At 40.7% G+C, this 25,648-nt stretch overlaps 1 protein-coding gene across 1 annotated transcript in view; it reads right to left on the reverse strand.

The window, feature by feature from the left end:
* FAT4 (FAT atypical cadherin 4) overlaps positions 1-25,648 on the reverse strand; it is a 178,253-nt gene that overhangs the window by 81,963 nt on the left and 70,642 nt on the right. The window contains exon 2 of the mRNA XM_089527240.1: positions 2,808-2,939. Coding sequence (XP_089383366.1) covers positions 2,808-2,939 — 132 coding nt within the window. The remainder of the gene's footprint in view (positions 1-2,807; positions 2,940-25,648) is intronic.

Consider the following 25,648-nt stretch of genomic DNA (forward strand, 5'->3'; position numbering starts at 1 on the left):
GTATGTTCAGCAACATAATAAAGTAATCATAAAGTCAAATAAGAGTCAGTTGAGATCCAATGCATTGCTTGCAAGGTCCTTGACTGGCTGAAATTGTTTCCATGAAAAATTCTTTTTAACAAAATTAATAAAAATCTACCACAGTGCAGTAGTTATGAACAGATACAGTGCATAAGATAAGCAAAATGATTTTGACTGACATATTATTTATTAGCCCCCATATATTTTTGAATAAAATTCTAGTAGTAGTCTTATACATATTAGTTTTGTTATAATAGAAATTCAAGTACAGTTGTCCCTCCATATTCGCTAGGGTTAGGGGAACAAGACCCCCGTGAATATGGAAAAACCGCAAATAACAAAAACACTGGTTTTACCTGAGAGGACATCTCTCTAGGAATCTCTAGGTCCTCCAGTGCAACTCTGTGGTCAATGTCCAACATACACTGACCATAGAATGGCACTGGAGTAGCTACAAATGGTCTTTCAGTGCAACTTTTAGTTAAAGTTGACCATAGAGTTGCACTGGAGGACCTAGACAGTCCTAGAGAGAACATATTAATGAAATCCATGAATAATCAAAGCCGCAAATATGGAGGGATGACTGTACAATCTTATCAATTTTAATATTTGTTAGAAGAAGAGAAATGGAATTTCAAATTAAGTATATATTTCTTCTACTTCTGTGATTCCGTTTTCAGCACCAGTTTACCCTGGGATCAAGATGGTATTGGGTTTGGGTATTATTGTCAAAAACTTAGAGGATCAAGCATGGTTTTTTCTTTTTCTTTTAGAAGCCCTTAAGAGAGGACCAGGTTCATCGAAGTACACACTAGAGCCTAGTTCGAATGTTCATAGCCTCTTCTTTCTTTCAGTTTTCAAATAAAAACTAATATAGATTCCATGGGGTAAAATCCAATGTTAGTCCTACACAGTACCCAATGAAATGAAGAGTTTTTCATCATGAATAATAAGTCCCACTCATGTTCAATTTAACTTAAATGTCTTCATTCCTGATTGTATTGTGTGTGTTTTGCTTTGGTTATCATGTTTCTTGATAAAAAGTTCTGCAAAACTCAAATACTTGCAATTTTAGAAATTGTTTATTATTATTATTATTATTATTATTATTATTATTATTATTATTATTATTTCCCGCCTCTCCCAGATGGATTGAGGCAGGATCACAACCTAGTATAAAATACGATACAAAATGGAAAGCAGCAATTCAATAAAATACATAAAAATTACCAATTAAAAACAGGGTATTACAAGGCAATATTTTGTAAGTCTGTATAGTTTTTGATATAATAAAATCACTTTGTTTAAAAAAGTAATACCCTAATGAGGGTTTTGAAGAATAACAACAAGAACAATTATTATTACTGCCGACGTGGCAATTTTGCTTTAGCTTTACATGATGCCTATGAAGCGCTCTGAAAAGGTATAATCAAATAATTGAAAAGATTTTTTAGAACAAAATCTTACACTCTAAGTTTCTTTCAGGCAGTACAATAAGTAGTTACAGAGATATATTTAACACACTGAGAAATGCCTAATCTAAATGAAATCTATAATTGCTCCAGGAACATAGTGTAATAATTGTTCAAATTTATTCTCTGTTATAGTTAATCATTAATAAAAGATGAAGAAATTCTTAAATTCATAAGACTGTACATTTGTTTAATTTTTATCATAATACGATTTAACTGTAAATTTATTTACTATCAATATTGATGTGAGTAAACTGTAATTGCTACAAAGTAGGCAAAGGGGGATATTAAATTCAAAATATTTTGAAGATTTATCTGGCAATTTCCAGTCAAGACTTTTTGATTACCAGTGCATTACAACAAATCCTAATTATATTAATTACATATTGATTCCCATTTCTCAATCTGGTGCTCTTCAGATATAATTTACTATAATTCCTATCATCCCCAGCCAGTATTCAGGAGAGCACCAGTTTAAACAATATATCCTAAGGTGAATGTTACCTTACTAATTACTTGTTTAACCTACGCGATATCTTTTTACACATTTAGAGAATAGTTGTTCAAAGAGAGTTATTTTACCCACACTTTTGAAAGCATACCTGATTCACCATACTACAGATTCCAAGTAGATGCTACAGGAGTAGATACAACATTGGTCGTACCAACAGTAGATTCACTGAAATCAATGGGACTTATACTAGTTGTGACTAATAAATCCCATTCATTTCAGTGGGACTGGGTTTTATCTTCTGTATGTCAGAGTTTTTAACAACCTTCTGATGTTTCTTTCTCTCATATGTGCATCGTCAGACACAGATTTATATTTTTAACAGATGGATATAGGACAGAACTATTCAAAAACATGAGTGAAAGAAGGTGTAAGAAGAAAAATGTCTGTGTAGGAGTGCGCCTTTACTTCCCATTGAGGTCTCTAGTATTGAGTATCCCCACAAGACACATCCCCACAAGATAACAGTGTTCAGTGCAGTCATGCTGGCCACATGACCACTTGAGCAGTCCTTGGACAACGCTGGCTCAGTAATGGAGATGAGCAATGCCCCCTAAATCGGTTACTACTAGACATTCATGTTAAGAGATTAGCTTTACACAAGATACATAACTGAAACAATTCATAGATCTCTATTTTCAGAATAAAATGAAATACTTCTTCTCTTCCATTGTTCCTGACTGAGGCAAAATTCATATTTCTCAGTGACACCAGTAGGGAATGCACAGATGTAAGTTTAAACCTAACAATTTTATTGTTAAATTTGAGTAATACCACTGTTCAAAGATATAATAATCTTCTACCTCGTCAGCATCCATGGCTGTCAGCTGCATTATTTTAGACCCATCTCCTATATTCTCTTCAACAGTCAAATCAAGCATATCTGTGGGAAACACTGGCGGGTTGTCATTGACATCTTGAAGAGTTATTTCCACCTATGGAGGAAACAAGGGGGAAAGGTCATGATTTGTTTATTACATTAAAGCATTGCACATTAATTAACATTAGATCATGGAAATAGAGTACATTTTAATGCTCAGGAACTTTTCCCAAACAAAAATTACAAACAAGACTGTGTCTGTTAAAATTCCATGCTGTTATGAAATCTTTCAAGAAAAAACTTCTAACCATCATAAAGCTAATTTGACTTGTTGATAGTAACTGATTTTAAATGGTCCTAGTCTAGTTTACATTGGACATGGTCCACTGACTGACTGTCAATGTAATCCCCCAAAGTTGGCCCCTGGAGGATAGCTGCCAAGACCTGGGGCACAAGATCATTCAACCATTAAATGCTGTCTGACATAAAGATGAGGTGGTGTAAAATTCTCTCTGAAATGTTTACATATTGGCATGTCTGGCAGCTAAGAAAGAGTGCAACATTTAGCATTAGAATGGATGCTGATTGTCCCTTTTGGTTTGGGAATTTTAAAAGTTAATACTACAAGCATGTTGCATTTGCTATCCTTTGGATCTATCCCCTTTGTTAACATTTACATCCAGACACATTTTATTTTTTCACAAGTTCTGTGTATAGATTCAACAGACATTAATGGAAGCATCTGAAATGTTTGCCAAAGCTGTTTTCTCCTTCTGTGTAAGCAAGATGGTTTAGTTCTCACAGGCTTGCTGACACTGTGTTTAAATGGACAAAGGTTTAGGTTTCCATTCTTACGTAGACACATACTAATAATTTCCCAATAAAAAGATGGGTAACAGATGGTTTATATCTATAGTAAAAACAAGAGATTCCCACAGGGCTCCCACCAATACATGGTCATCAAAATGTAAAGACCACCAAGGAGATAATGGTATAGTAGCTGAGACAGAGCTGCCCTGAACAAACATAAAACCCACATTATTTAGTGAGACTAACGAGGAGACAGAAGAAGGGACAAATTAAATGTCAAAGATAAACAAATTAAGAGACTGAAACAGAATTGTACTTAGGCACTTCCATCATCCTGTACATGAATTTCTCTCAGGTCTGGCTTAAAATACATGACTGAACATGATCCAGGTAGGAAAGCCAGCACTTCTGTCTTACAACCTTCAACAAATATGTGTATTTTGGGAGCATGGGAACAATGCACAATGAGATCAGGTTTATCTGAAAAGACGTATAAACATTTTTGTGTTTTAAAATGAATATATTGAATCTTATCTAAATGCAACTAGTTTAAATTTAATGAACAAAATCTCCATTGACAAATACATTGAATTCCTTATTATTATTCTCCAGTCCCTTATGCATACCTTCATGTTAGTATGTTGAGTCTAGCTATGGTGGAAAAGTAATATTTTTCTATTATCCCAACCACTGTTCTAGCTGTCATACATTCACATGCTTGTTCTAAAGTTCAAACACAGCTTATATACATCTGTCCAAGCTGAATTAGTGGTGCACGTGCACCAAGGTGGGGCACGGTGGGTGCACCATTGGACAGCAACCATTAATCAGGCTTCTCTTTCACCCAATTCCTGACATCTCCTTCCAAATATACCAACTATTCAATAACAGTCGTGGCTCACCTGCAGCTGGCCCGTTTGTCTAAACAGCCCAACCAGAAGCAAATTCTTTGAAGTGCCAACACTACCAGGGAACTTTGAAAGATACTCCACACAATGTTGGACGAATCAGTTTGGGAAATGGCATTGAAAGACTCTTTGTCTGTCAGTAGATCATTCAATGAATTCAGCATGAATTCATTAAATTAGATATAAATAATGACCTCCTTGGGTCTGGACCTCATATGCCACATCTGCACCTGGAGGCTTTAATCAAAAAGTTAAAGCCTCTGAATGTAAGAATTAGCATAGGCATTGCTGATACAGCATTCAATACAGGATCACAAGAAAAGCCTCTGGAATTAACCAGCTTTAATATTCAAAGAATTAAATTTCCTCAGAGGTTCATTGTAAAACGAAAAGAAAAGGGGGAAAAAAAGAAGCACTACAGTATTGTGATAATTAATTTCAATAAAAAACAACAATCCTGAAAATGTTCAAATGAAAGATGAACTGCTATAGTTTTACCTGCCAGTCAAGTCTTAAAACAGCTAGAGCAAGTAGTCATACTACCAGACTTATTACATTTCACCAGATCCTGTTTCAAGGTGCAACAGCTGTGAAGCTGTGCAGTTTATTTATTAATACCATATAGATCATGCACAGCTAATGTTTCAGATAGAAGTTGACATTTTATCACCAGAACCCAATTTCACTATGTGCAATTGCCCCTTTGTAAATATATAGTTAAATAACCTGTCAGCTTTTAAATTTCATCTGGCTAACTTTGCACTTCTAAGCTTTCTTGTTCTAAAGTAGCTGTAACCAAAATAATAAGCTATATTATGAGGGAGCATAAATGATGAAAACTCATGAAGCATGAGAAGAATTAATTGAAAGAAAGGCTGGCTAACTGTCTGGCATGAGAATGATTAAAAACTAGGAACGTAAAAATAACAGATGACTGTATAACTTATCCCGAAAATTCAATGCACCTCATAAAATTCAGCAGTAATATTTCATGCTGAAGTCACATTTAAATTCGGAGGCCTAACAAGTTCATTTGAAAAGAAAACAAAAACCAATTAGGCAGGAAAAGCGGTCTTTTAGGAATGTTTTCGGCAAAGGTGCTGGAGTTTTAAATATCTAACATTAAAAGAAAGTCTATATAGCTGATCCATATGACATAACTAGTATGTTGGGAGACAAATAAATCATATATAACAAATGCAAAAACCCTACATGACTAACATGCAAAAAGTCAAAGAAAAAATGTTTTTAGCACATGGTCACATTACATCTGATATTCTTAAAATGATGAATTCCTTCAAAACAATATAAATTGAATAGTTCACTGTTTGCTATTCCAGAAGGATTAAACAATCAATAAAAAACTAGTTCTGCTTTTTTCTAGAATATATACTAGCATGTGTGTTTCAGTTCTGAGGCTGGGAGCTGTCTGACATATTCTGGTCCAAAAGCTGCCCCAATATTCCTGTTACCTTTGGCCTTCCATTTCAATACCGGGGAGCTTTTTGCATGCATGTCCAGCTGTGCTGGCCACCATGACCACTGCTGCAAGTCACTTGCTCTGAGCTCAGGACAAGGGGACCAGTGTCAGTCATGATGGTGTAACGCATGTGGGGGGATATCGGGTGTGAACTGTCCCCATCCCCACACAGGTGTACATCCTTATCTAAAATGCATCCTATTTCATGAGTTTACATCCGATTTGATGCAGTGGAACCTATACCATTATTTTCTATTTAATCCCTCACTGATGACATTGGAAGTACACTGCAAGTAGCATGTAAAGATAACTATTTGTTTCCATTCACAGAAAAGTGGATCTATGGATATCTTGAGAGTAGAGCTGACTAAATCCAATAGTCTGAGCACAGGGCTACAAAACTATATCTCATTGTATTCCCTTTGCCCATGGAAAGTTATTTGATTCTGGGGCAGAACAGACCACCCAAAAAGGGCGGATTGGGGCTGTTCCCAAGCCAGCCACAATGGAGCCATGGTAGCCACACACTGCAGCCCCAATCTTCCCTGGAACCAGCCCAAAAAGGAGCAAAAAGAAAAAGGTCCACTCCTATTTGGGCTGGTAAAAAGCTACCTTAAGCAGCCCAAGGCAGCTTCTGGGGTTTGGCATATAAATGCCACAACCCCAGAGTGTCCCAAAATCACCCCCGTGTGATTGGCGGGGAGCTGCCGGGTAGCTTCCAGGCATCTTGAGAGTGTGCGGTGTGTAAACGCTGCACTCCCAAACTGTCCGGAAGGTGGCTTAACATGCTGGTCTTTTCTGGCCCTGTGTCAGATGAATGATTTTTCCCTGATCCCATTTCACTCCTCATCCCATGAACCACAATTGCTGCGCTAAAAGCTCTCCCAAACCAATGGAGCCTAATCATGGAAATATATAATATGGAAAAGAAAAAAGGAATGTGCAAAAGATATGGTCCAATATCCCAGGAAAGGCTGGCTTCTGTTTGTGTGAAGATGTGTGAACATGAAGATCTAATGGAGACTGAATGCATGATTACACAATAAGGAGCTTCGAATGGAGATATGCTTCGAATGGAGATATACAGATGATCAAAAAACCTTTGTTTAGAATTTTATGTTTAATTTATAGTATGAACATCTAAGAGAACTCCCTGTGGGACATTATGTGTGCTCTTCCCTCAGTTTAAGCCGTTGTGGGTTCAGCCAGATAGATCTAGTGTGAGCATCCTTTATGTGTAGGTTTGAAACCAGTAGTGATACGGAAAGTTTATATGTCTGCAAGAGGAGGTAAGGAAAATAGAGGGAGGGGAAGCAAGGGAATTGATTTGCTGTAAGTGATTAAACTTGTTAAATCTCCCTAATCTGAAATGCTCATGAACAGAACTGTTTTGGATTTTGGGTTTTTTTTTTTTTTTTTTTGGCATATACATACAAAATGTGTTATCTTGGAGGTGGGACCCAAGTCTAAACACAAAATTATTTTATGTTTCATATACATCTTATACATTTAGCCTGACGATCATTTTATACAATATTTTAAAATAATTTTGTGCATGAAAGAAAATTTGTATACACTGAACTACCAGAAAGGAAAGGCATAATTATCTCAATCATCCCTAAAAAAAAGTTCTGGTTTTTGGAATATTTCAGATTTCAGAATTCCAGATAAGGGAGACTCAACCTGTGGTGTGTATGCCATCAGACTGAATAAATTCTCCCTGTATAATATTGGAAATTTATAGGGAAAAGGAAGAAGTTATCTTTTTCTTTTTCTTCTCCAAAGCTACTACCTAACTCTCCCATGTTGTTCTTAATTGTAGTCAAATCACTTTCAAATTATGGTGACCCTATGACTTCTAGACACCTTGTCAGCAACAGCTCTGCTCAGGTCCTGTGAATGCAACTCTCCCAGACTTGCACTACATATCAATAAAAAAAACCCAACATGAATATATAATCACAGTAAGGAGCCCTGGTGGCGCAGTGGTTAAATGCCTGTACTGCAGCCATTCACTCGAAACCACAAGGTTGCGAGTTCAAGACCAGCAAAGGGCCCAAGCTCGACTCAGGCTTGCATCCTTCCGAGGTCGCTAAAATGAGTACCCAGACTGTTGGGGGCAAATTAGCTTACTTGCTAATTTGCTTACTTGCTGTTCACCACTATGATCTTTGGAATAGCGGTATATAAATAAAACAAATTATTATTATTATTATTATTATTATTATTATTATTATTAAGTGAATAAGAGTGGGTGAAAAGATGTCCTTTATCCCTTGACTTTTTTCCAACCATCAATTGTTTCAAAAGAACATTATTGTTTTCTATCCAAGGTTCTGAGCCCTAAAAAGGGCCATACTTCTTATGAGAAGAGGATGCAATGAAACATTTTGTTGCAAGTCTCACTTGCTATCACAGAACAAAAATACTGTGAAATATACCAGATAGTCTATTATTTTTATTTATTAAAAAATAAAATTTATTATTATTATTATGTGAAGAACAATAATCACCCATTAATTTCATAGTTTCTGTTAATAGGGATGCCGTCTGCAACCTGATGAGGATATATGAGGAATTGGTGTGGCTCCATTGCACAAATCTAAGTGCTCATCTGCTTGTGTAAGACATCTCTGTATTGAAGTGAATCAACTGAATACAGTGAAATGTCTTCTGTTATCCAGAGCTAAAGATATAAGGGATGTCAATTCTACCGGGATGCCTAGATTAAAACCTTGCAATGCATTTTTCCCCAATGTAGTGGAATTTCAGTGGAATTTAGTGGAAGAAATGATGTGAGGGGGATGGGGCTGAGTGGGAGGAGAAAGGAGAGGCCTCAAGTTTTTTATTCAAAAATTTAAAAATGTATGTTTAAATTCTTTTTAAAAATCACATCTTACCAAGTTTTCACTTTAGCCACATGAAACTATGTACATGTAAATACATTTAGGCTGTGGAATATGGGAATTGTGATTTATGAGTAACATTAGTACAACAAACATTACAAGTATGGGAGGAGGTTAATTGAGAGGGTGACACCATGCGTTACCCCACTGGGTTATACCAAGCCTAGCCAAATCCAAAAGGTGCTTAACAATGGCTTATTTTCATCCTAGAGAGAAAAAAAATATAACAATATTACAAAACTTGGCCACTTTTAAAGTGATCTGTGATTCCCTATCCTCTGTTAGATATTTTATATAGTAGTCAATACATCTGCCTGGAATTTGATGCACAATAGGAGTAATGAGTGTAAAATGAATGTCCCAATAGAAACTGGAATCTAAATAGGACATGACTGATGGTTTCCACTAATAAATAAAACATTTATTTATTATTATTCAGACCTCTTGAATATACTTTCTTTGAGTAGGGTATGTTTTTAAATTTACCCTGCAGTAATGCTGATGGCAGAATATTAAATATTGTGTTTTTAAATTTTTTTATTTATTAGAGTACTTATACCCTGCTCTTCAACCCTAAAGGATATCAAAGCGGCTTACAATTATTATTTTTAATTAGATGGTTCCCTGCCCTCAGGCTTACAATCTAAAAAGACACGACACAAAAGGAGAAGAGAATGGTGGTGGGGAAGGAGATCAGGTCCATCAGTTCCTCTCTCCCTCTGAGACCTGGACCAAGGATTTGCTAGATTTAGGTATATTAGATTGGATTGGATTGGTACCTTGCTAAAGTAAATAACCCCTCATTATCTTTAATTTCTGGGTACCTGGCCATTTCACTCAGCATTACAACTCTGCATGCCACACACAGTGCTTAATTGTGGATGTACGTTTCTCATAACTGGATAGCACTGTGAACTGGGCCCAAGTACCTAACGTCTATGTACCTCTTATGGGTGATGAGTCCAAGACATGAGTTCAATGTTGCTATGTTGCTGTCAACATTATTGTTATGTCAAATGATACAATGCTTTGAAAATATAAATATAAATAAAGGTTAATAATAATAATAATAATAATAATAAAATATGTATGAATGATCTGTGTTCCTGCTAACTTAGCATGGAGTGCAATATAAAAGGCTCCTGATTTTGCACTTACACCTGAATAACCTGGACATTAGACCTTCAGTCTTACAGTGTCTCATTCCCTTTGGTAAAGTCTGGTGATTTGCCTTAAAGCCTACATTAAGCTTCCTGTAGCTAGCATTACTTTCAGTCATTAAAATCTGTTTTAGCCATCTGCCAAACTGATACAAATGCTTGGCAAGCACCCTTTCACGGGATACTTTCAGAGTAAAATACTGGAATTTTATACAGTTGGGAATCATATAGTTTACAACTTTATATTTAGCTAAATGAGATGTATCACTTTAATAATATATGGATTTTAGAGATATGCATATTACAGTTCTAGTAGGGGGGAACCAACTTGCAGTGTAAAAACAGAAATGTCACTAACAGTAAATTAAGAAATGAGTAATTAGGTTTACAGGTGTAATTTCATACCACAAGTAAATTAAACAGCCTGTTACACTGAATTCAGAAGGGAATTAATCCTATCAAGTGGGCTGAAATCAGTGCAAGTAATCTCTCTCTCTCTCTCCCTCCCTCTCTCTCTCTCTCTCTGACTTGTGTCTCTCTCTGTGTGGGGGGAGATTTATGAACTACATAGCTCACATTACATTAAATATGAATCATAAGCTCAGGCTTGTATGTGTGTGTATGTTATTGTATGTGTATTTTCTTATGCTAACAACTCTATACAGAACCTTCCTTCTGTTATTTACTTTACATACTTCTGAACCATGTTGTAAATGTTTCCTAAAAGATTTAAAGTAAGAGCTGTAAGAAGAAACATAAGAAATAGATTGACTAGAATAGCCTTTCTAAAGGGAGATACTTTTAAAAAGTGCATGCTGCATGTTTCTAGTTTTTATCCCCTTTTCTATTATTTTTCCAGGAAAACTTTTATTATTACAGCCATTTGGCCAGCACAATTACAAAATTCCAATTTAAGACATAACTTAATTTTATACCATAGGTTCATGTACAGGCAGATTGGAGAATATAAACAAATGATAGTTTATAAAAAGTAAGGATAGGACTGTATGATTAGGTAAACACACAATACCTTTCTATTATGACTTGTTCATTTGTTTCCAGTTTTCCACATTATCGCTCCCTATATTCTGGGATATCAAAGAATATGTGGAGTCTATTTTCAGTTAAAAAAACCATGCTCATTAAATTCTCTCTTTCCATCACAACACACAGATAGACTGAAATCGCATGTAGCTTGTAGCTTGGCACAGTGCACTATTTCCACATGTGGATCTGCACTTGGCTGAGCCACATACCATCTGTCCAGATTTACCATACAGCATTTGAACTTCCTCTCCTCTCCTCTCCTCTCCACAGCCATTCTGTGCTTTTTGGAGAACAGGCAGGATCAGAGAAGTGTCTGGTTATCTCCTTGTGTCCAGACACAAAGTGATTATAGCAGCACTCACATCCAGTGTGGTCCTCCAGCTACAAACCTATTCTGGTTACAAGGACATAGCTAAACATTTATCTGATCTTGCCTGCTGTCCTCCTGCTGCATGGAATGGCAGCTTCAGAGGCAATATGGTAAGTCCAGGGGAGTACTGAGGATGTAGGAAGGGAATAACAATTTCCCCAGCATCAAAAAAGGTCATATGCAGGTATAAGGAAAATTTATATGTCCATATTTTACTAATCAGACTTGCTATGGCTGTAATCCTATTGTTACTCCCAAGTAGAATAAACACATTGAATGAGTCTACTCGAATCTGTCTAACCAACAAGATTCCAGCCTATGCCAGCATACTGGCCAATACTACAATGTATTGCACATACAATAATTTAATTTTTATTTTGTTCCATTGCTTTGAATCATCAGCACATATACACTATGAACAAAGGAGAAAAGTCAGACTGCAAGCAAAAGTGCAGAGATCATTTTGGGAAATGAAAATGATCAGTTCCAAATGTGCATGTCTCTGTGTGCTACACATTAAGCTTTGCTTAAAGCACACTGATCTAGTTTTAGATTAAGGATGAATATCTTTGGCCCCATATAGACAGGCCAAAATAAAGCTACTTCGGGTCACTTTGGAGGTTATGCTGTTTCAATGGTGCATGCATCCTAAGGGTCCAGAAGCTGTGCTAAAGTTGTGCTCCAGTCCTTAGGACTGGATTGTGGCTTTGGAATGGTTTCTGGACTCTTAGGATGCATGCATAATTTAAACAGCATACCTCCAAAGTGGCCCAAAGCAGCTTTATTTTGGCCTGTCTGTATGGGGACTTTGCTTATTTTATCCTTTTACGTAAGAGAAAAAATCAAATATTTTCTGCCTACTCAGTGAGATTTTCAAAGTTTTGCATTTTTTTGCAAAGGTCAACAAAAATATTTTTTTTGCACAAAATGTGTATTATCCCCTCTGTTGTAAACCGTTCGGATTCCCAGTGATTGGGCGGTATATAAATAAATCCTATTATTATTATTACATCTGTTTTTTAAGTACTCACCTTTCGGTTATTGTTAAGGGACAAAAATTATTTGAGTAGTTGACCAATTTTTGACACAGTGTCACAAAGTAACAACACCCATTCTTATCAAGGATGAAAAAAGTTTCAAAAGCTCTTTGCATCTCTGTTCCAGATGTATGTATCTGTGAACACATGAATTTGCTGTACATCAGTATATGCACTTGAAAGCACTTAAATGTGTATCATAACACACATCCAATTGGGAATGAGTTGTGTACTTTTATTTTACATTTTCACATTCTGATGTATATTCAGCTAATCAATCTCGCTCCTTCTCCCCCCTTCCCCCAATATATGAAGTAAAAACCAAAACTGAGGGTGTAAATTATTTAGAACCATAACAATGTCTAGCAATCTCAACTGAAGCATTGTTGCAATATACTAGGTTGACACAATTCATTGAAAACAATACTAATATTTTCCAATCAATTACATTTTCAATTTCATTTGAAACGTAATAAAACAACATTTCCCACAAATTTTAAATAACCTACTTTTGTCCTTGGACGTACACAGTTGCTAGCATATCAAACTGCATGATGAGAAGTTATAACTTCTCAAGCTTCTGGCTCAGTGCTGACTTGGTCGGACACTATCTGGACTGTTTGTATCAGAAAGATTTATTGGGCATCATCCAGACTCCCCACTAGGAGGACAGGAGAAAATTTTCCACAACCAATAATGATCCTTGAAATTAGCCAAATATCTTGTGGTCATGCTGATTGTAGGGGGTGAGGTATTATGTTCCTTTATGTCCTTTCTGACTTACAGAGGTCCTGCCGCACCTCTATCATGGGGTTTTCTCAGCATGATTTGATCAGAGGTTTGCCATTGTCTTTCTTAGAGGCTGAGAGAATGTAACTTGCCCAAGGTTAATCAGTGGGTCTTCATAACCTAGAGGAGATTTAAAACCTTGGCTTCCAGAGTCTGTCTAGTGCTCAAACCACTACACCATGTTAGCACTTACTTTAAGGATTAGGGATTAGGGAACTGTAATGCAAAAAGGTGAATTTCCTGGGCTCTGTTCTTGCTGCAAACATTTTAGCCCTTTAATCTACTTAACATGTATAATTCAATATTACAGACCTTGGGAATTTATTCACTTACTAAAGTAAGAGACCATAATGTTGTCAGTAACAGAGCAAATAAAACCATAAAGCAAAACTTTTAGCATTTTAATGAATTTACTGAAGATTTTTTTTTAAGATTCCCATCAAAGTCTTCAGTTTTACCATCACTCTGGAGACTGTGGTAAAACAGTGAAACTGCTTAGTTCTTTCTTTTTCTTTTCTTTTCTTTTCTTTTTTTTTTTTTTTTTTTTGTGTATCATTCATTTCAGAGTAAATGTATTGTCTAAAAATGACATCCTAGAAGTGAAATATAATAGCCATTAATGATTTTTGCAGACATCATGACAGAGCAGTAACAAATTTCATTAGTGTCAACATCTAGGGGAGAAAGTTATGACCAAAAATGATGAGAAATTAAGTGTTTGGGTGAATGGAGGTGCTGGTGTAACTTTTCTCAACAGTTTTTTTTTATTTTTGTTTGTGAGACGCCTTGGGTCCCTTTCCAGGAGAAAGGGACTATAGTAATGAAATAAATAAATAGGTAACACCGAAGTATCAGAATCAAATCTTGTTCAGGGTATTAAGATTTGCACATCAGTTTGGCTTCTGCACCATTTTCTAAGTAGAGGGGAAGATGCAAAATAGGTTATAATCGAACATTCTAATAGGACTTGACTCTTTCTGCTTAATAATTGTAAAAATCAATACATAATCCAAAGTTTTAGATCTCAATGAATTCAGTGCACACTAATGGAAAAACCAAAGCTGATGTCACGCCTCCCTCTCCTGCCGGACTTTGGGCCAGGGGCCACGCTGCTGCTGCCGGGCGGCTCTCTCTGGGGTGTCGGAGGTGCGCATCTGCGCACCGCCCCAGGGAGGCCGCCCACGGACTGTGTGCAGGACTCATGTTTGTTTTTGCTGCGGCTCCGAGGCGGCTCCGGAAGACCAGACTGGGGACACCTGGGGGGAAGGTGGAGCGAGGGGCATGTCGGTGGCAGCGACACGCTGAAAACCAGCTGCCTGGACTCCTCCTTCACCACGCCTCCCTCTCCTGCCAGACTTTGGGCCAGGGGCCACGCTGCTGCTGCCGGGCGGCTCTCTCTGGGGTGTCGGAGGTGCGCATCTGCGCACCGCCCCAGGGAGGCCGCCCACGGACTGTGTGCAGGACTCCTGTTTGTTTTTTGCTGCGGCTCCGAGGCGGTTCCAGAGGACCAGACTGGGGACACCTGGGGGGAAGGTGGAGCGAGGGGCGTGTCGGTGGCAGCGACACGCTGAAAACCAGCTGCCTGGACTCCTCCTTCACCACGCCTCCCTCTCCTGCCGGACTTTGGGCCAGGGGCCACGCTGCTGCTGCCGGGTGGCTCTCTCTGGGGTGTCAGAGGTGCGCATCTGCACACCGCCCCAGGGAGGCCGCCCACGGACTATGTGCAGGACTCCGCAGCTGCGCAACTGCGCAGCGGCGCATTTTTAGCGGCGCAAGACCCAGAAGAGGCTGTGCGGATGTCAGCCTTAGAGCAGGGGATGCCTGAAGTGGCTAACCTCTGCTCTTTCAATTGCTGGGAAAGGGGGGGAGGAGGTTATGGATGCGGGGGATGCGCGGGCTGGGGAGGAGGGGATAACATCGGCATGATTGGAGCTCCCATTGAGGTAGTGCTGGGCAAGGGGAGATATGGCGGTGGGAGAAGGGACTTGCGTTACAGAGGAAGGCGGGATCGATGCGTCATATCTATCTCTCCTTCCTGTCCCCCTCCCAACCAAAGGGACCTGAGGGTCACTCCAACCGTGCCACAAACGCTGTCGCTGCTCCTGTGCAATGCCAGGTCCCACATCCTCCATGATCTGCTGGAGGACACTAATTGCGACCTGGCTTGCATTACCGAGACCTGGCTTGGGCCTGAGGGGGATGCTGTGTGGGCACAGGCCCTCCCTGCTGGGTTCTCGGTGAAGGACCAGCCCAGGTTAGGTGGGCGGGGGGGGTGGCCTTGATACATAGGAACACCTTGTCTCTCACCAGGAACCACATCCGACAGACGTCCTTTATCGAGTGTATTTACCTGACCCTAAAGGCTAAGGACAGTCTAGGGATTCTGTTGGTGTATCGGCCACCCCGTGCACTAGCAGACTCCCTTAACGAGCTGACACAGCTGGTCGCGGAGCTGATGCTGGAGACGCCCAGGCTACTTGTCCTGGGTGACTTCAACATCGCCCTCACGGCCAGCTATGTTCCATCTGGTGCGGCTCGGGAGTTCATGGATACCATGGCGGCCATGGGCCTGTCCCAACTGATTTCGGGTCCAACGCATTTTGCGGGTAATACACTTGATATGGTCTTTTGTTCAGATGCGGAAAATCCGTGGGCGGAAATAACTAATATTTCCCCCCTGTCATGGACGGATCATTTCCTCGTGGAGGCAAAAATCAAGGCCTCTACCCAGATCCCCCCCGGGGGTGGTGGACCTATTAGGATGGTCCACCCTCAAAGGCTGATGGAACCCAAAAGGTTCCAGGAAGCATTAGAGGGGAACATGGTTGGAAATGACGGCGACTCTGTTGATGCCCTGACTGGTATCTGGAATACCGGTCTCTCTAGGGCTATACACAGCATCGCTCCCAAGCGCCCTCTCAGGCCTGCTTCCAAACGTAAGCCCTGGTATACGGAAGACCTCCGGGCAAGGAAGCGGGTCCTGCGACGGCTGGCGGAAACACCTACACTTAGCCGACAAGGCTCTCCTAGACCGCCTTTTGAAGGACTACGGAGAGGCAATACGAGCAGCTAAGAACTCGTTCTGTGGTGCTCGTGTCGCGTCCGCGGAGTCGCGTCCAGCAGAGTTGTTCAGGGTGGTCAGGGAGCTAACTCAGCTCCCTCCCGCCCCAAACCAGATCCTTGAACCTTCTAAGGCCTGCTGTGACCAATTTAACAACTTCTTCGCGGATAAAACCTCTCGGTTAAGCGAAGGTCTTAACGCCGGCATTAGAGCAGAACCTAGGGTAGAGGCATCCAGAGCCTCCATGGACTGTATTAAACTGGATCAGTTTTTGTTGGTAAGTACCGATGATGTGGACAAGATCCTTGGAAGTGTTCGGAAGACAACCTGCTCTCTCGACCCTTGTCCCTCATGGTTAGCGGCGCAGGGGGGACCGGCAGTAACTTTACTGTTATGCCGGATTATTAATACATCCTTGAGGGAAGGGCAATTTCCATCTGATTTAAAATTGGCCATCGTAAAACCTTTATTAAAAAAGCCCTCCCTCGACCCCCTGGCATACAATAATTATCGGCCAGTCTCGCTGCTGCCATTTCTGGGGAAGGTGATCGAGAGAGCGGTTGCAATCCAGCTTCAGTCGGTCTTGGATGAAAAGGATTATCTGGACCCATTTCAAACTAGCTTTCGGGCGGGTTACAGGGTTGAGACGGCCATGGTCGCCTTGGTCGATGATCTCCGTCTGGGCATCGACAGGGGAAGCGTGTCCCTGTTGGTGCTCTTGGACATCTCAGCGGCTTTCGATACCATAGACCATGGTATCCTTCTGGAACGCCTGGCTGAGGTGGGAATCGGGGGCACTGCGCTCCAGTGGTTCCGGTCCTACCTCTCTGGGAGGTTCCAGATGGTGCAGCTGGGAGACATGTGCTCCAATAAGAGGGCCCTTACAACTGGGGTCCCTCAAGGAGCCATTCTGTCTCCCATGCTATTTAACATTTACATGAAACCGCTGGGAGAGATCATCTGGAGACATGGGGCGCGGGGTTATCAGTACGCTGATGACACCCAAATAGTCTTCTCTATGTCTCCGACTGATGCAGTGACTGAGGATGGCGTCTCTCCTCTCGGGGCATGCCTGGAGTCAGTAATGGGCTGGATGAGGAAAAACCGACTCAGTCTGAATCCAGAGAAAACGGAGGTACTTGTGATAGGTTCCCCTGGTCCAGGAATGGCGGTGGTTCCACCTGTCCTGAACGGGATCACGCTTCCTGTGAAGGACTCCGTGCACAGTCTGGGGGTGCTTCTTGATTCGTCGCTTCACCTTACATCTCAGGTGAATGCGACGGTCAAGAACACCTGTTATCAGCTTCGGCTTATTCGCCAGCTGCGCCCATACCTGGGCCAGAGGGACCTTGAAACGGTGGTACACGCTCTGGTAACCTCTAGATTGGACTTCTGCAATGTGTTCTACATGGGGCAACCCTTGTATCATACCCGGAAGCTACAGCTGGTGCAGAATATGGCGGCCAGGCTGGTCACTGGTACTTCCAGGACCAGCCATATTACACCTGTGCTCAAAGATCTGCACTGGCTGCCTATTCGCTTCCGGGCACAGTACAAGGTGTTGGTGATTACCTATAAACCCCTACATGGCTTGGGCCCAGGATACCTGAAGGACCGCCTCTCCCCATACATTCCACCCCGCACCCTCAGAACTTCTGGGCAGCAATTACTTAGGGTTCCAGGGGCCAAACTCTCCTCTACAACGAGGAGGACATACTCCATCGTTGCCCCGACCCTTTGGAACATGCTGCCCACAGAGCTCTGCTCGGCCACCTCCCTGGCTCAGTTTAGAAGGGACTTAAAAACCCTTCTATTTCGAACTGCATTCCCCGAGTGAAGTCCTAGATGGCCTTCCTCCCTATGTTGTCAGCAAGATGGATGGTTGACCGGGGTTTTTAAGTTGTTTTTAATATGTATACTGTATGTATTGTTTTTATTATGTTGTTCACCGCCCTGATCAATGGAAGGGTGGTATATAAATAAAATTTTTATTTATTATTTATTAGAATTGGTAAGTGAACAAGAAAATGAATGGGGAAAGAAGAGAGACATTTAAAAACATTTGCTGAGATTCTATATCAGAGGTATAGTTATGGGTGTGCAACTACTCTTGTCTCCTGATGACACAGCTCTCCAAAACTATCTTGACAGTCACCAGTTGCATCACGCAACAAGGTCTCTTTGGCTGGTGATCAGGGTACAGCAGGATATTTCCAATCCCTTTTTCCCAGTTATCTTCAATGCAGCTACTTGTTTCACCGGGATCCTGCTTCTGGTTACTACATTAGAAATTTCTGGTTGGAAGAGGTTGGAAGCATCATGTTGCTGCACCTCAGTCAAAAGCAGCACAGACATCCTTTGCTTGATGCAGAACTTGGCTCTTAAAGCTGGAGAGGCAATTTGAAATCATGGGAATAGTGCCACAATCATGAATAAGGAGCATGGCTGAATAAAGAGTGGTTACAAATTCATAACTCTAGTTTATAAATCCATAACTATAATGTAGAATACTAGCCAATGTAGAATACTAGCCATTGCACTTAATAATCTAAATCTAATTAGTATGGTGCAAATTAATTCAATAACCGTATCAAGTATGTTAAATGTTTTAGTTAGAAAAGAAGTTGACATTTAAATACAAGAAATATTTGCCTTTGCTTTTTTTTCAGTCAAGCCGTTCTCAGAGCAAGCCAATTACAATGAATAAGGAATAAAGTACTGCTAAATTGGATATAATGTGAGCTCTGCTTTTTCAGACAGGCTCTTGTGTGGCCATACATAAGATTACTGAAAAACAAAGATTGGTTTTGGTTTACACATTTATGTTAGGGATTTATAACATTTTATTTAAACTGCTTTAAGAAACAAATGAATATGATTTATTTCTAGGTTAATTATACATTATGAATACGTGGAATGCTCTTTAAAAACAACCAGCCATCAATTTTGTGTTCAGAAATTATACCATCAGCTTTAACTGATCTGACCACCACTACTACATAGCTTCACAGTAGGGGTTGCTTGCCTTGTTAGTAAAACCAGACAAGACTAAGAATGGGAAAATGAATGAAGCCATTTGTATCTTCAAAAAACTGCGGGTGAAAAACAGCAGAGCACCTGCTGATTTTCTGTCCTAAAGCACGCTTGACTGAAGACTAACACCATAGTAATTTCTGGCCTATAAAGTTCACAGTGGTAATTAAGAATACTGCAAACACTTGCATTCTTTGATAATTCCAGTTGAGTGCAATAGTGTTTCTAACTGAATGTCTTTTGAACCATATCCTAGGTGTCACCAGAAGCAGAACAGATTGACTAGAAAACTAGGAAGAACAAAGAATGACAAACCAAGATCTGACAGAAGCAAAACAAAACAAAAAGGTTCTGGAGCAAAAGAATACATTTATATTTATACCTATTCAGACCCTAAACTATATGGGATCTAGTGTTTCCAGGTTTTAAAACAGCAATAAGGGACAGTCAAAATGTATGACATGAATAGCTGACAAACAGGAAGCATCTATTAACAAGTTTTTACTTTGCTAAACACTAAATAAAAGTATTGATTTTACTTAACTTAGCCATGTTTTTATATAAAATTAACATACTGTTCCTATCCATAAATTAAATGATACACATATTTCTGTCTTTCTGTTCAGTCTATGTGAAAGGAAGAACTTTCCAAATCTCAAATGAGGTGCATCCCTTATAATAGGAGACACCTGGCAACTCTAATAAGGAGGTATATAAAATTATATTCACAAATAATGCAGTCACTTGAAATTAAAATTAAAAAGGCTTGAATATGAATGGACATTCTTTTGTTTTTATAAACATAGAACTATTTAAAACAAAAACAAAAAATCCTAATCTTATAGTACAACACCAAGAGTTCCATATAGCTCATAATAAGTACAGAGAATGGTGCCATTAAATGAAATGAATTATGATATAACATGATTTTTCCTTTACTTCTAGAATTTTTCAGCTAAAGCCATGAATATCATTTAACAGCCATGAGCATATTTATTACAAATTCTTACATTGTACCCCATACTAACCACTCTACTGGCTCTTTCCCCTTATTTTTTCAGTGAAACTACTTCATTGCATTCTTTCAATCAAGCACCTAAACATCTTACTAACCACCTCTGAAATGATTGAAGCTATACACTTATGCATGCATGTACTTGTGGGAGTGCATCTCAATGGCGGAGCAAATACAAATAAGTTTAGACACAGCCCATGCAAATACACACAGAGGGAGGGTGAACAAACTTTGCAGTTACTTTTATCCTTTGTAGCAGTGGTCCCCAAACTTTTTCAGGTCACTGCCACCTTTCCTCTTGGGTGACAACCCTAGTGCCCCCCATGCCTATTTCTTGTTGTTAGGTCCACTGTTCCACTGGGGGGGGGGGGGAAGTATCCTAAGCAAGGGGAGTGGCTGCTTTGGGGTAATTTTGCAAATGAAGTACAGTGCTCCCTTGGCTTACATGGGGGATCTGTTCTGGAACACCCCCCCCCCCCTTGTAAGCCGAAAAAAGTGCACGCTCAAGTCCCATTCAACTGAATGGGGCTCATGATTGCGGCGCGGAAGAGTGCGTGCGCCGTGGGCGTGCGCACCATCCTTTCTCCCATTGCGCGGCTTCCGCATAAGCGGGTGCACTGTAACTGAAATCCCATTTGCCATGCAACCCCATTGGGTGATCCTGGGCAAGTCACATTCTCCCAGCCACAGAGTAAAGTAATGGCAAACCCCCTCTGAAGATTTTTTTTCAAGAAAAACTCCATGATAGGTTTTCCTTAGAGTGAGTCAAGACAACTTGAAGGCACATAACAACAATTGCTGCTAGTGAACCCAAGTTCCAACGGGAACCTGGAGCCCAAGAGGGCAGGCAGGCAGGCAAGCTCAGCAGGATTTCCACCTGAGGAAGGAACGTTTGAGTGGATGCCTGGGTAGCCCATGCCAAGAAATGTCCCTGCAGATGCCCTCCTCCACCACCTCCTCCAGGCTTTTCCTGGCAAAGGGAAGGGGAGGAGGAGGAACAGGAAACCTCAGGAGTCACCAAAGCATTGACAGTATCCAATGCAAGGAGGAACAGAGGAAGAGCGTGCCCCCTTCCCGTCCACCTGGGCTAGCTGGCTTGAATTAGCTAGCCAAGGTAAAAGGGAAAGAAGAGTGCATGCCTGCCCACTTCCTTTCTCTTTTCTCTTAAAACGTGCTGGTGTCTTTCTTACCTGAAGAAGTTTTCCTCCTTGGGCTCCTTGTAGTGGGAAGCTAAGCAATTTCTGGGACAAGGTGGGCATGGCAAATATTTTGGTGCCCAAAGAGGGGAGGGAGCAAGGGAAGGGGAAGGACAGGGTCTGTTTGTTCTGTTCCAGGGTAAGGCAAAGATGGAGGAGCCATGCTAGGTCTCTTGTCTCTCAGCCTGGATAGATACAGCTCATTTCCCGCGCAGCTCTCCATTCAGCCTTCCTCTGTCCTGTCCCAGAATGGTGTAAAAAATAAGTTTCTCTTCCACGAAACTGCAGATGCAAGTCTGTGAAAGCTTATGCTACAATTTTTTTCACACAGTCTCAAAGGTGCTACAAGATCCCTTACCATACTGATATTCCAGACTAACATGATTTATGGTTGAATCTGTACTGCAGAATTAATGCAGTTTGACATCACTTTAACTTCCATGGCTCAAGGCTAAGGAATTGTGGGGTATTTAGTTTGTTGTCGCACCAGAGCTTCCTGAGAGTATACATAGCTCACAAAATGACAAATCCCAGATTTCCATAGAATTGAGCCATGCCACTCAGTAATTCAGTGTTGAACTGCATTATTTCTGTAATGCAAAATAATAATAATAATAATAATAATAATAATAATAATAATTTTATTTGTATTTTCCTGCCTCTCCGTGTGGAACAAAGCAGGATTACATCAAAAAATTAATATAGTACAGATATAAAATACAATCAATAAAACACTGACATTATTATTAAATCAATAAAATAACTAAAACAACAAGAACATCTAAAACATTTAGAAAACATACATCATAACCAGAAGTGAAGCATTTTATCTTAAAGATCTCCTATAAGAGGTTGGATGGATAAGCCCACCGGAAGAGATACGTCTTAAGTGCTTTGTTACAGGCATCTAAGGTGGTAATGAGACGGATCTCCTCTGGCAATCCATTCTATATTTTAGGAGCTACGGCAGTAAATGCCCTGTGGGAAGTTGTTGTTAACCTGGTATTTACATACTCTAATAAGTTCTTCCCGGTTGTTCTGTCAGTGGGGCGAATTGTGTAGGGAGAGGCGTTCCCTCAAGTAACTCAGGCCCAAGCCAAGTAGGGCTTTAAAGGTAATAACCAACACATTGTACTGCGCCCAGATGCTAATCGGCAGCCAGTAAAGAGTTTTTAACGCAGGTGTTATATGGACCGACCTAGGTGTTCCGGTAACCAATCTGGCTGCCGCGTTATGAACCAATTGAAGCTTCCAAACTTGGTACAGAGGTAGCCCCATGTAGAGCACATTACTGAAATCTCAACGAGAGATTACCAGTGTAAGTACTACTTCTTCAAGGTCATTTTGGTCCAGGTAGGGACGCAGCTGGCGCATCAACCAAAATTGGTACCAACACTCCTGGCCATCGCATCTATTTGAGATGACAGCTGTAGAGATGAAACCAGGAGTACTCCGAAACTGCGAACTTTGTCCTTTAGGGGAAGTGTGACCCCGTCTAAGACTAGTTGACAAAACTCCTTCCCCAGACTTGGGGTACCTATCGCAAGTACCTCCATTTTCTCTGGATTCAGCTTGAGTTTGTTTTCCCTCATCGAGCCCATTACCAACCCAAGTCAGGCATCCAGAGGAGAGATACCATCCTTAGTCACTGCAGCAGTCAGAGACATAGAGGAATAAATTTGGGTGTCATCAGTGTACTGATAACACCGTGCCCCATGTCTCCGAATGTTCTCTCCCAGTGGCTTCATGTAAATGTTAAACAGCATTGGGGACAGAATCGCACCTTGAGGGATGCCTAATTTGAGCTCCCTCTTGGATGAAGCGACACCATCTGGAATGTGCCCGAGAGGTAGGACCTGAACCACTGCAATGCAGTGCCCCCGATATCTAACTCCCTCAGGTGTTCCAGAAGGATATCATGGTCAATGGTATCAAAGGCCGCTGAGATGTCCAAGAGTACAACCAGGGTCACACTTCCCCTGCCGATGCCCAGACAAAGATCATTGACCATGGCTATCTCAACTCCGTATCCCATGCTGCAGCTGGTTTGAAAATGGGTCCAGAAATCGCCTTCATCCAAGACAACCTGGAGCTGGAAGGCAACTGCCCTCTTGATCACTTTGCCCTGAAATGGTAATAAGGAGACCGGGTCTATAATTGGCTCTCACCAGGGGGTCCAGGGAGGGATTTTTTAAAAGCTGTCTAATTATCGCTTGTTTTAATTCGATGAGAATATTCCCTCCCTAAGGGATGCATTGATTATGAGTTGTAATAATGTTTTCATTGCATCCCCTCCCTGGGCGGTCAACCATGATGGGCAAGGATCGAGAGAGCATGTTGTCCTCCTTAAACTCTCAAGAATCTTGTCCGCTTCATCGGTATTTACAAACTCAAAATGATACAGTCTAACATAGTCCACAGAGTCACTGGACACCTCTCTTTCTGTTTCTGTTATAATGCTGGAATCCAGATCTACCCTTATCTGAGAGATTTTATCTGTGGAAAAAGTCATTAAAATCACCACAGAAGGCTTTAGTTGGTTCCAATAGAAAGTTCAGGGTGGGAGGCAGTTGGGATAACTCTTTAACCACCCTAAACAGCTCTGCTGGACAAGACTCGGCAGATGCAATACGTGCAGCATAGAATGAATTCTTTGCTGTATCTATTGCCACTCCATAGTAATCTAAATAGTCTTTATGGAGTGTCTTGTCAGTCAAACGTCGATGTTACCACCAGCGGCGCTCTAATCATTGTGCAGTCAACTTCATTTGATGAAGATTTTCCGTATACCAAGATTTTTTATTTGAAGCGGGCTGGAAAGGATGCTCGGGAGTGATAGTGTCTATAGCCTTGGTAATGTCATTATTCCAGGTATTGACCAAGGCTTCGACAGAATCGCCATCATTCCCAACCATAGAACCCTCTAGTGCTTCCTGAAACCTTTTGGGTTCCATCAGCTTTTGAGGGCGGACCATTTTAATAGGTCTTCCACCCCTGAGGGGTATATGGGTTGTAGCCATCAGTTTGACCAGGAAATGATCCACCCATGACAGAGCAGAGGTGTGAATCACCTCTGCCCACAATCCATACTGAAGACCACATCGAGTGTGTTACCAGCATAATATGTTGGCCCTGAGACTAATTGGGACAGGCCCAAGGTAGTCATGGTATTCATGAACTCCCAAGATGCACCCGTCAGATCTAATGAGCTGGACTCGAAGGGGATGTTGAGGTGTTGTCTCTGAATTCTAGCCACTTGGAAGAGAATTTAGCAAAGGTGGATTCCCCCCAACTTCAATAGGGGTGGGGGAGGGAGGGAGAAAAGCTCCCAAGCAGCTATGAGACTAAGAGAGACTGCTACTCTAGGAATCATACCCAGGGGTTGCCATGCTGGCCAGTCCATACAGCAAAGCACAATAATATCCAAAAACCACAAAACAGTGATACTTTTATTGGCCAATCAAAATGCACAAAACAGATGAAACAAGCTTTTGAAGCTCATATGGCTTCTTCATTGGGCAAAGGTGTTAAAAATAAAATAGGAGTAAGGGTTCACTGTTTTGTGGATTTTAGATGTTATTGTTGCAGTGTGGCCAACACAGCTACTACTGGATATGCTTTCTAGATTTCAGGATACTGCATTTTAGACACAACAGGAGAATCCTAAACAAGGGGGAACAAAGGGCTGGGACTTAACTTTTTGAGGTGTTTATCTCCAACAAAAACCAAACATTGTTTTTGTTTTTTAAATGGGACTGCATTTGATGTGTTTTAAGCAGCATTTAAAGGTATTTTCAGATTCAGAAACAGAGAGACTTCTTGAGAAAATCAATATTATCTGCCAAAGGAGTGGCAAATATTATTTCCTGGACTTCATTGTTTGTCTTCCAGAGCCCATATGTTCCTCTCCCATTTTTTTAAAAAAAACACACACTCACATTTCTATGTAGGGGGAGAGCTGGAGGGAAAGGCAGCTCCAGTCCCAAGCAAGCAAAACTTTCTAGCATGCCTG

The sequence above is a fragment of the Sceloporus occidentalis genome, unplaced genomic scaffold (genome assembly GCF_023333645.1).
Source record: "Sceloporus occidentalis isolate IW3139 unplaced genomic scaffold, rSceOcc1.0.p SCAF_5, whole genome shotgun sequence".
NCBI lineage: Eukaryota > Metazoa > Chordata > Lepidosauria > Squamata > Phrynosomatidae > Sceloporus > Sceloporus occidentalis.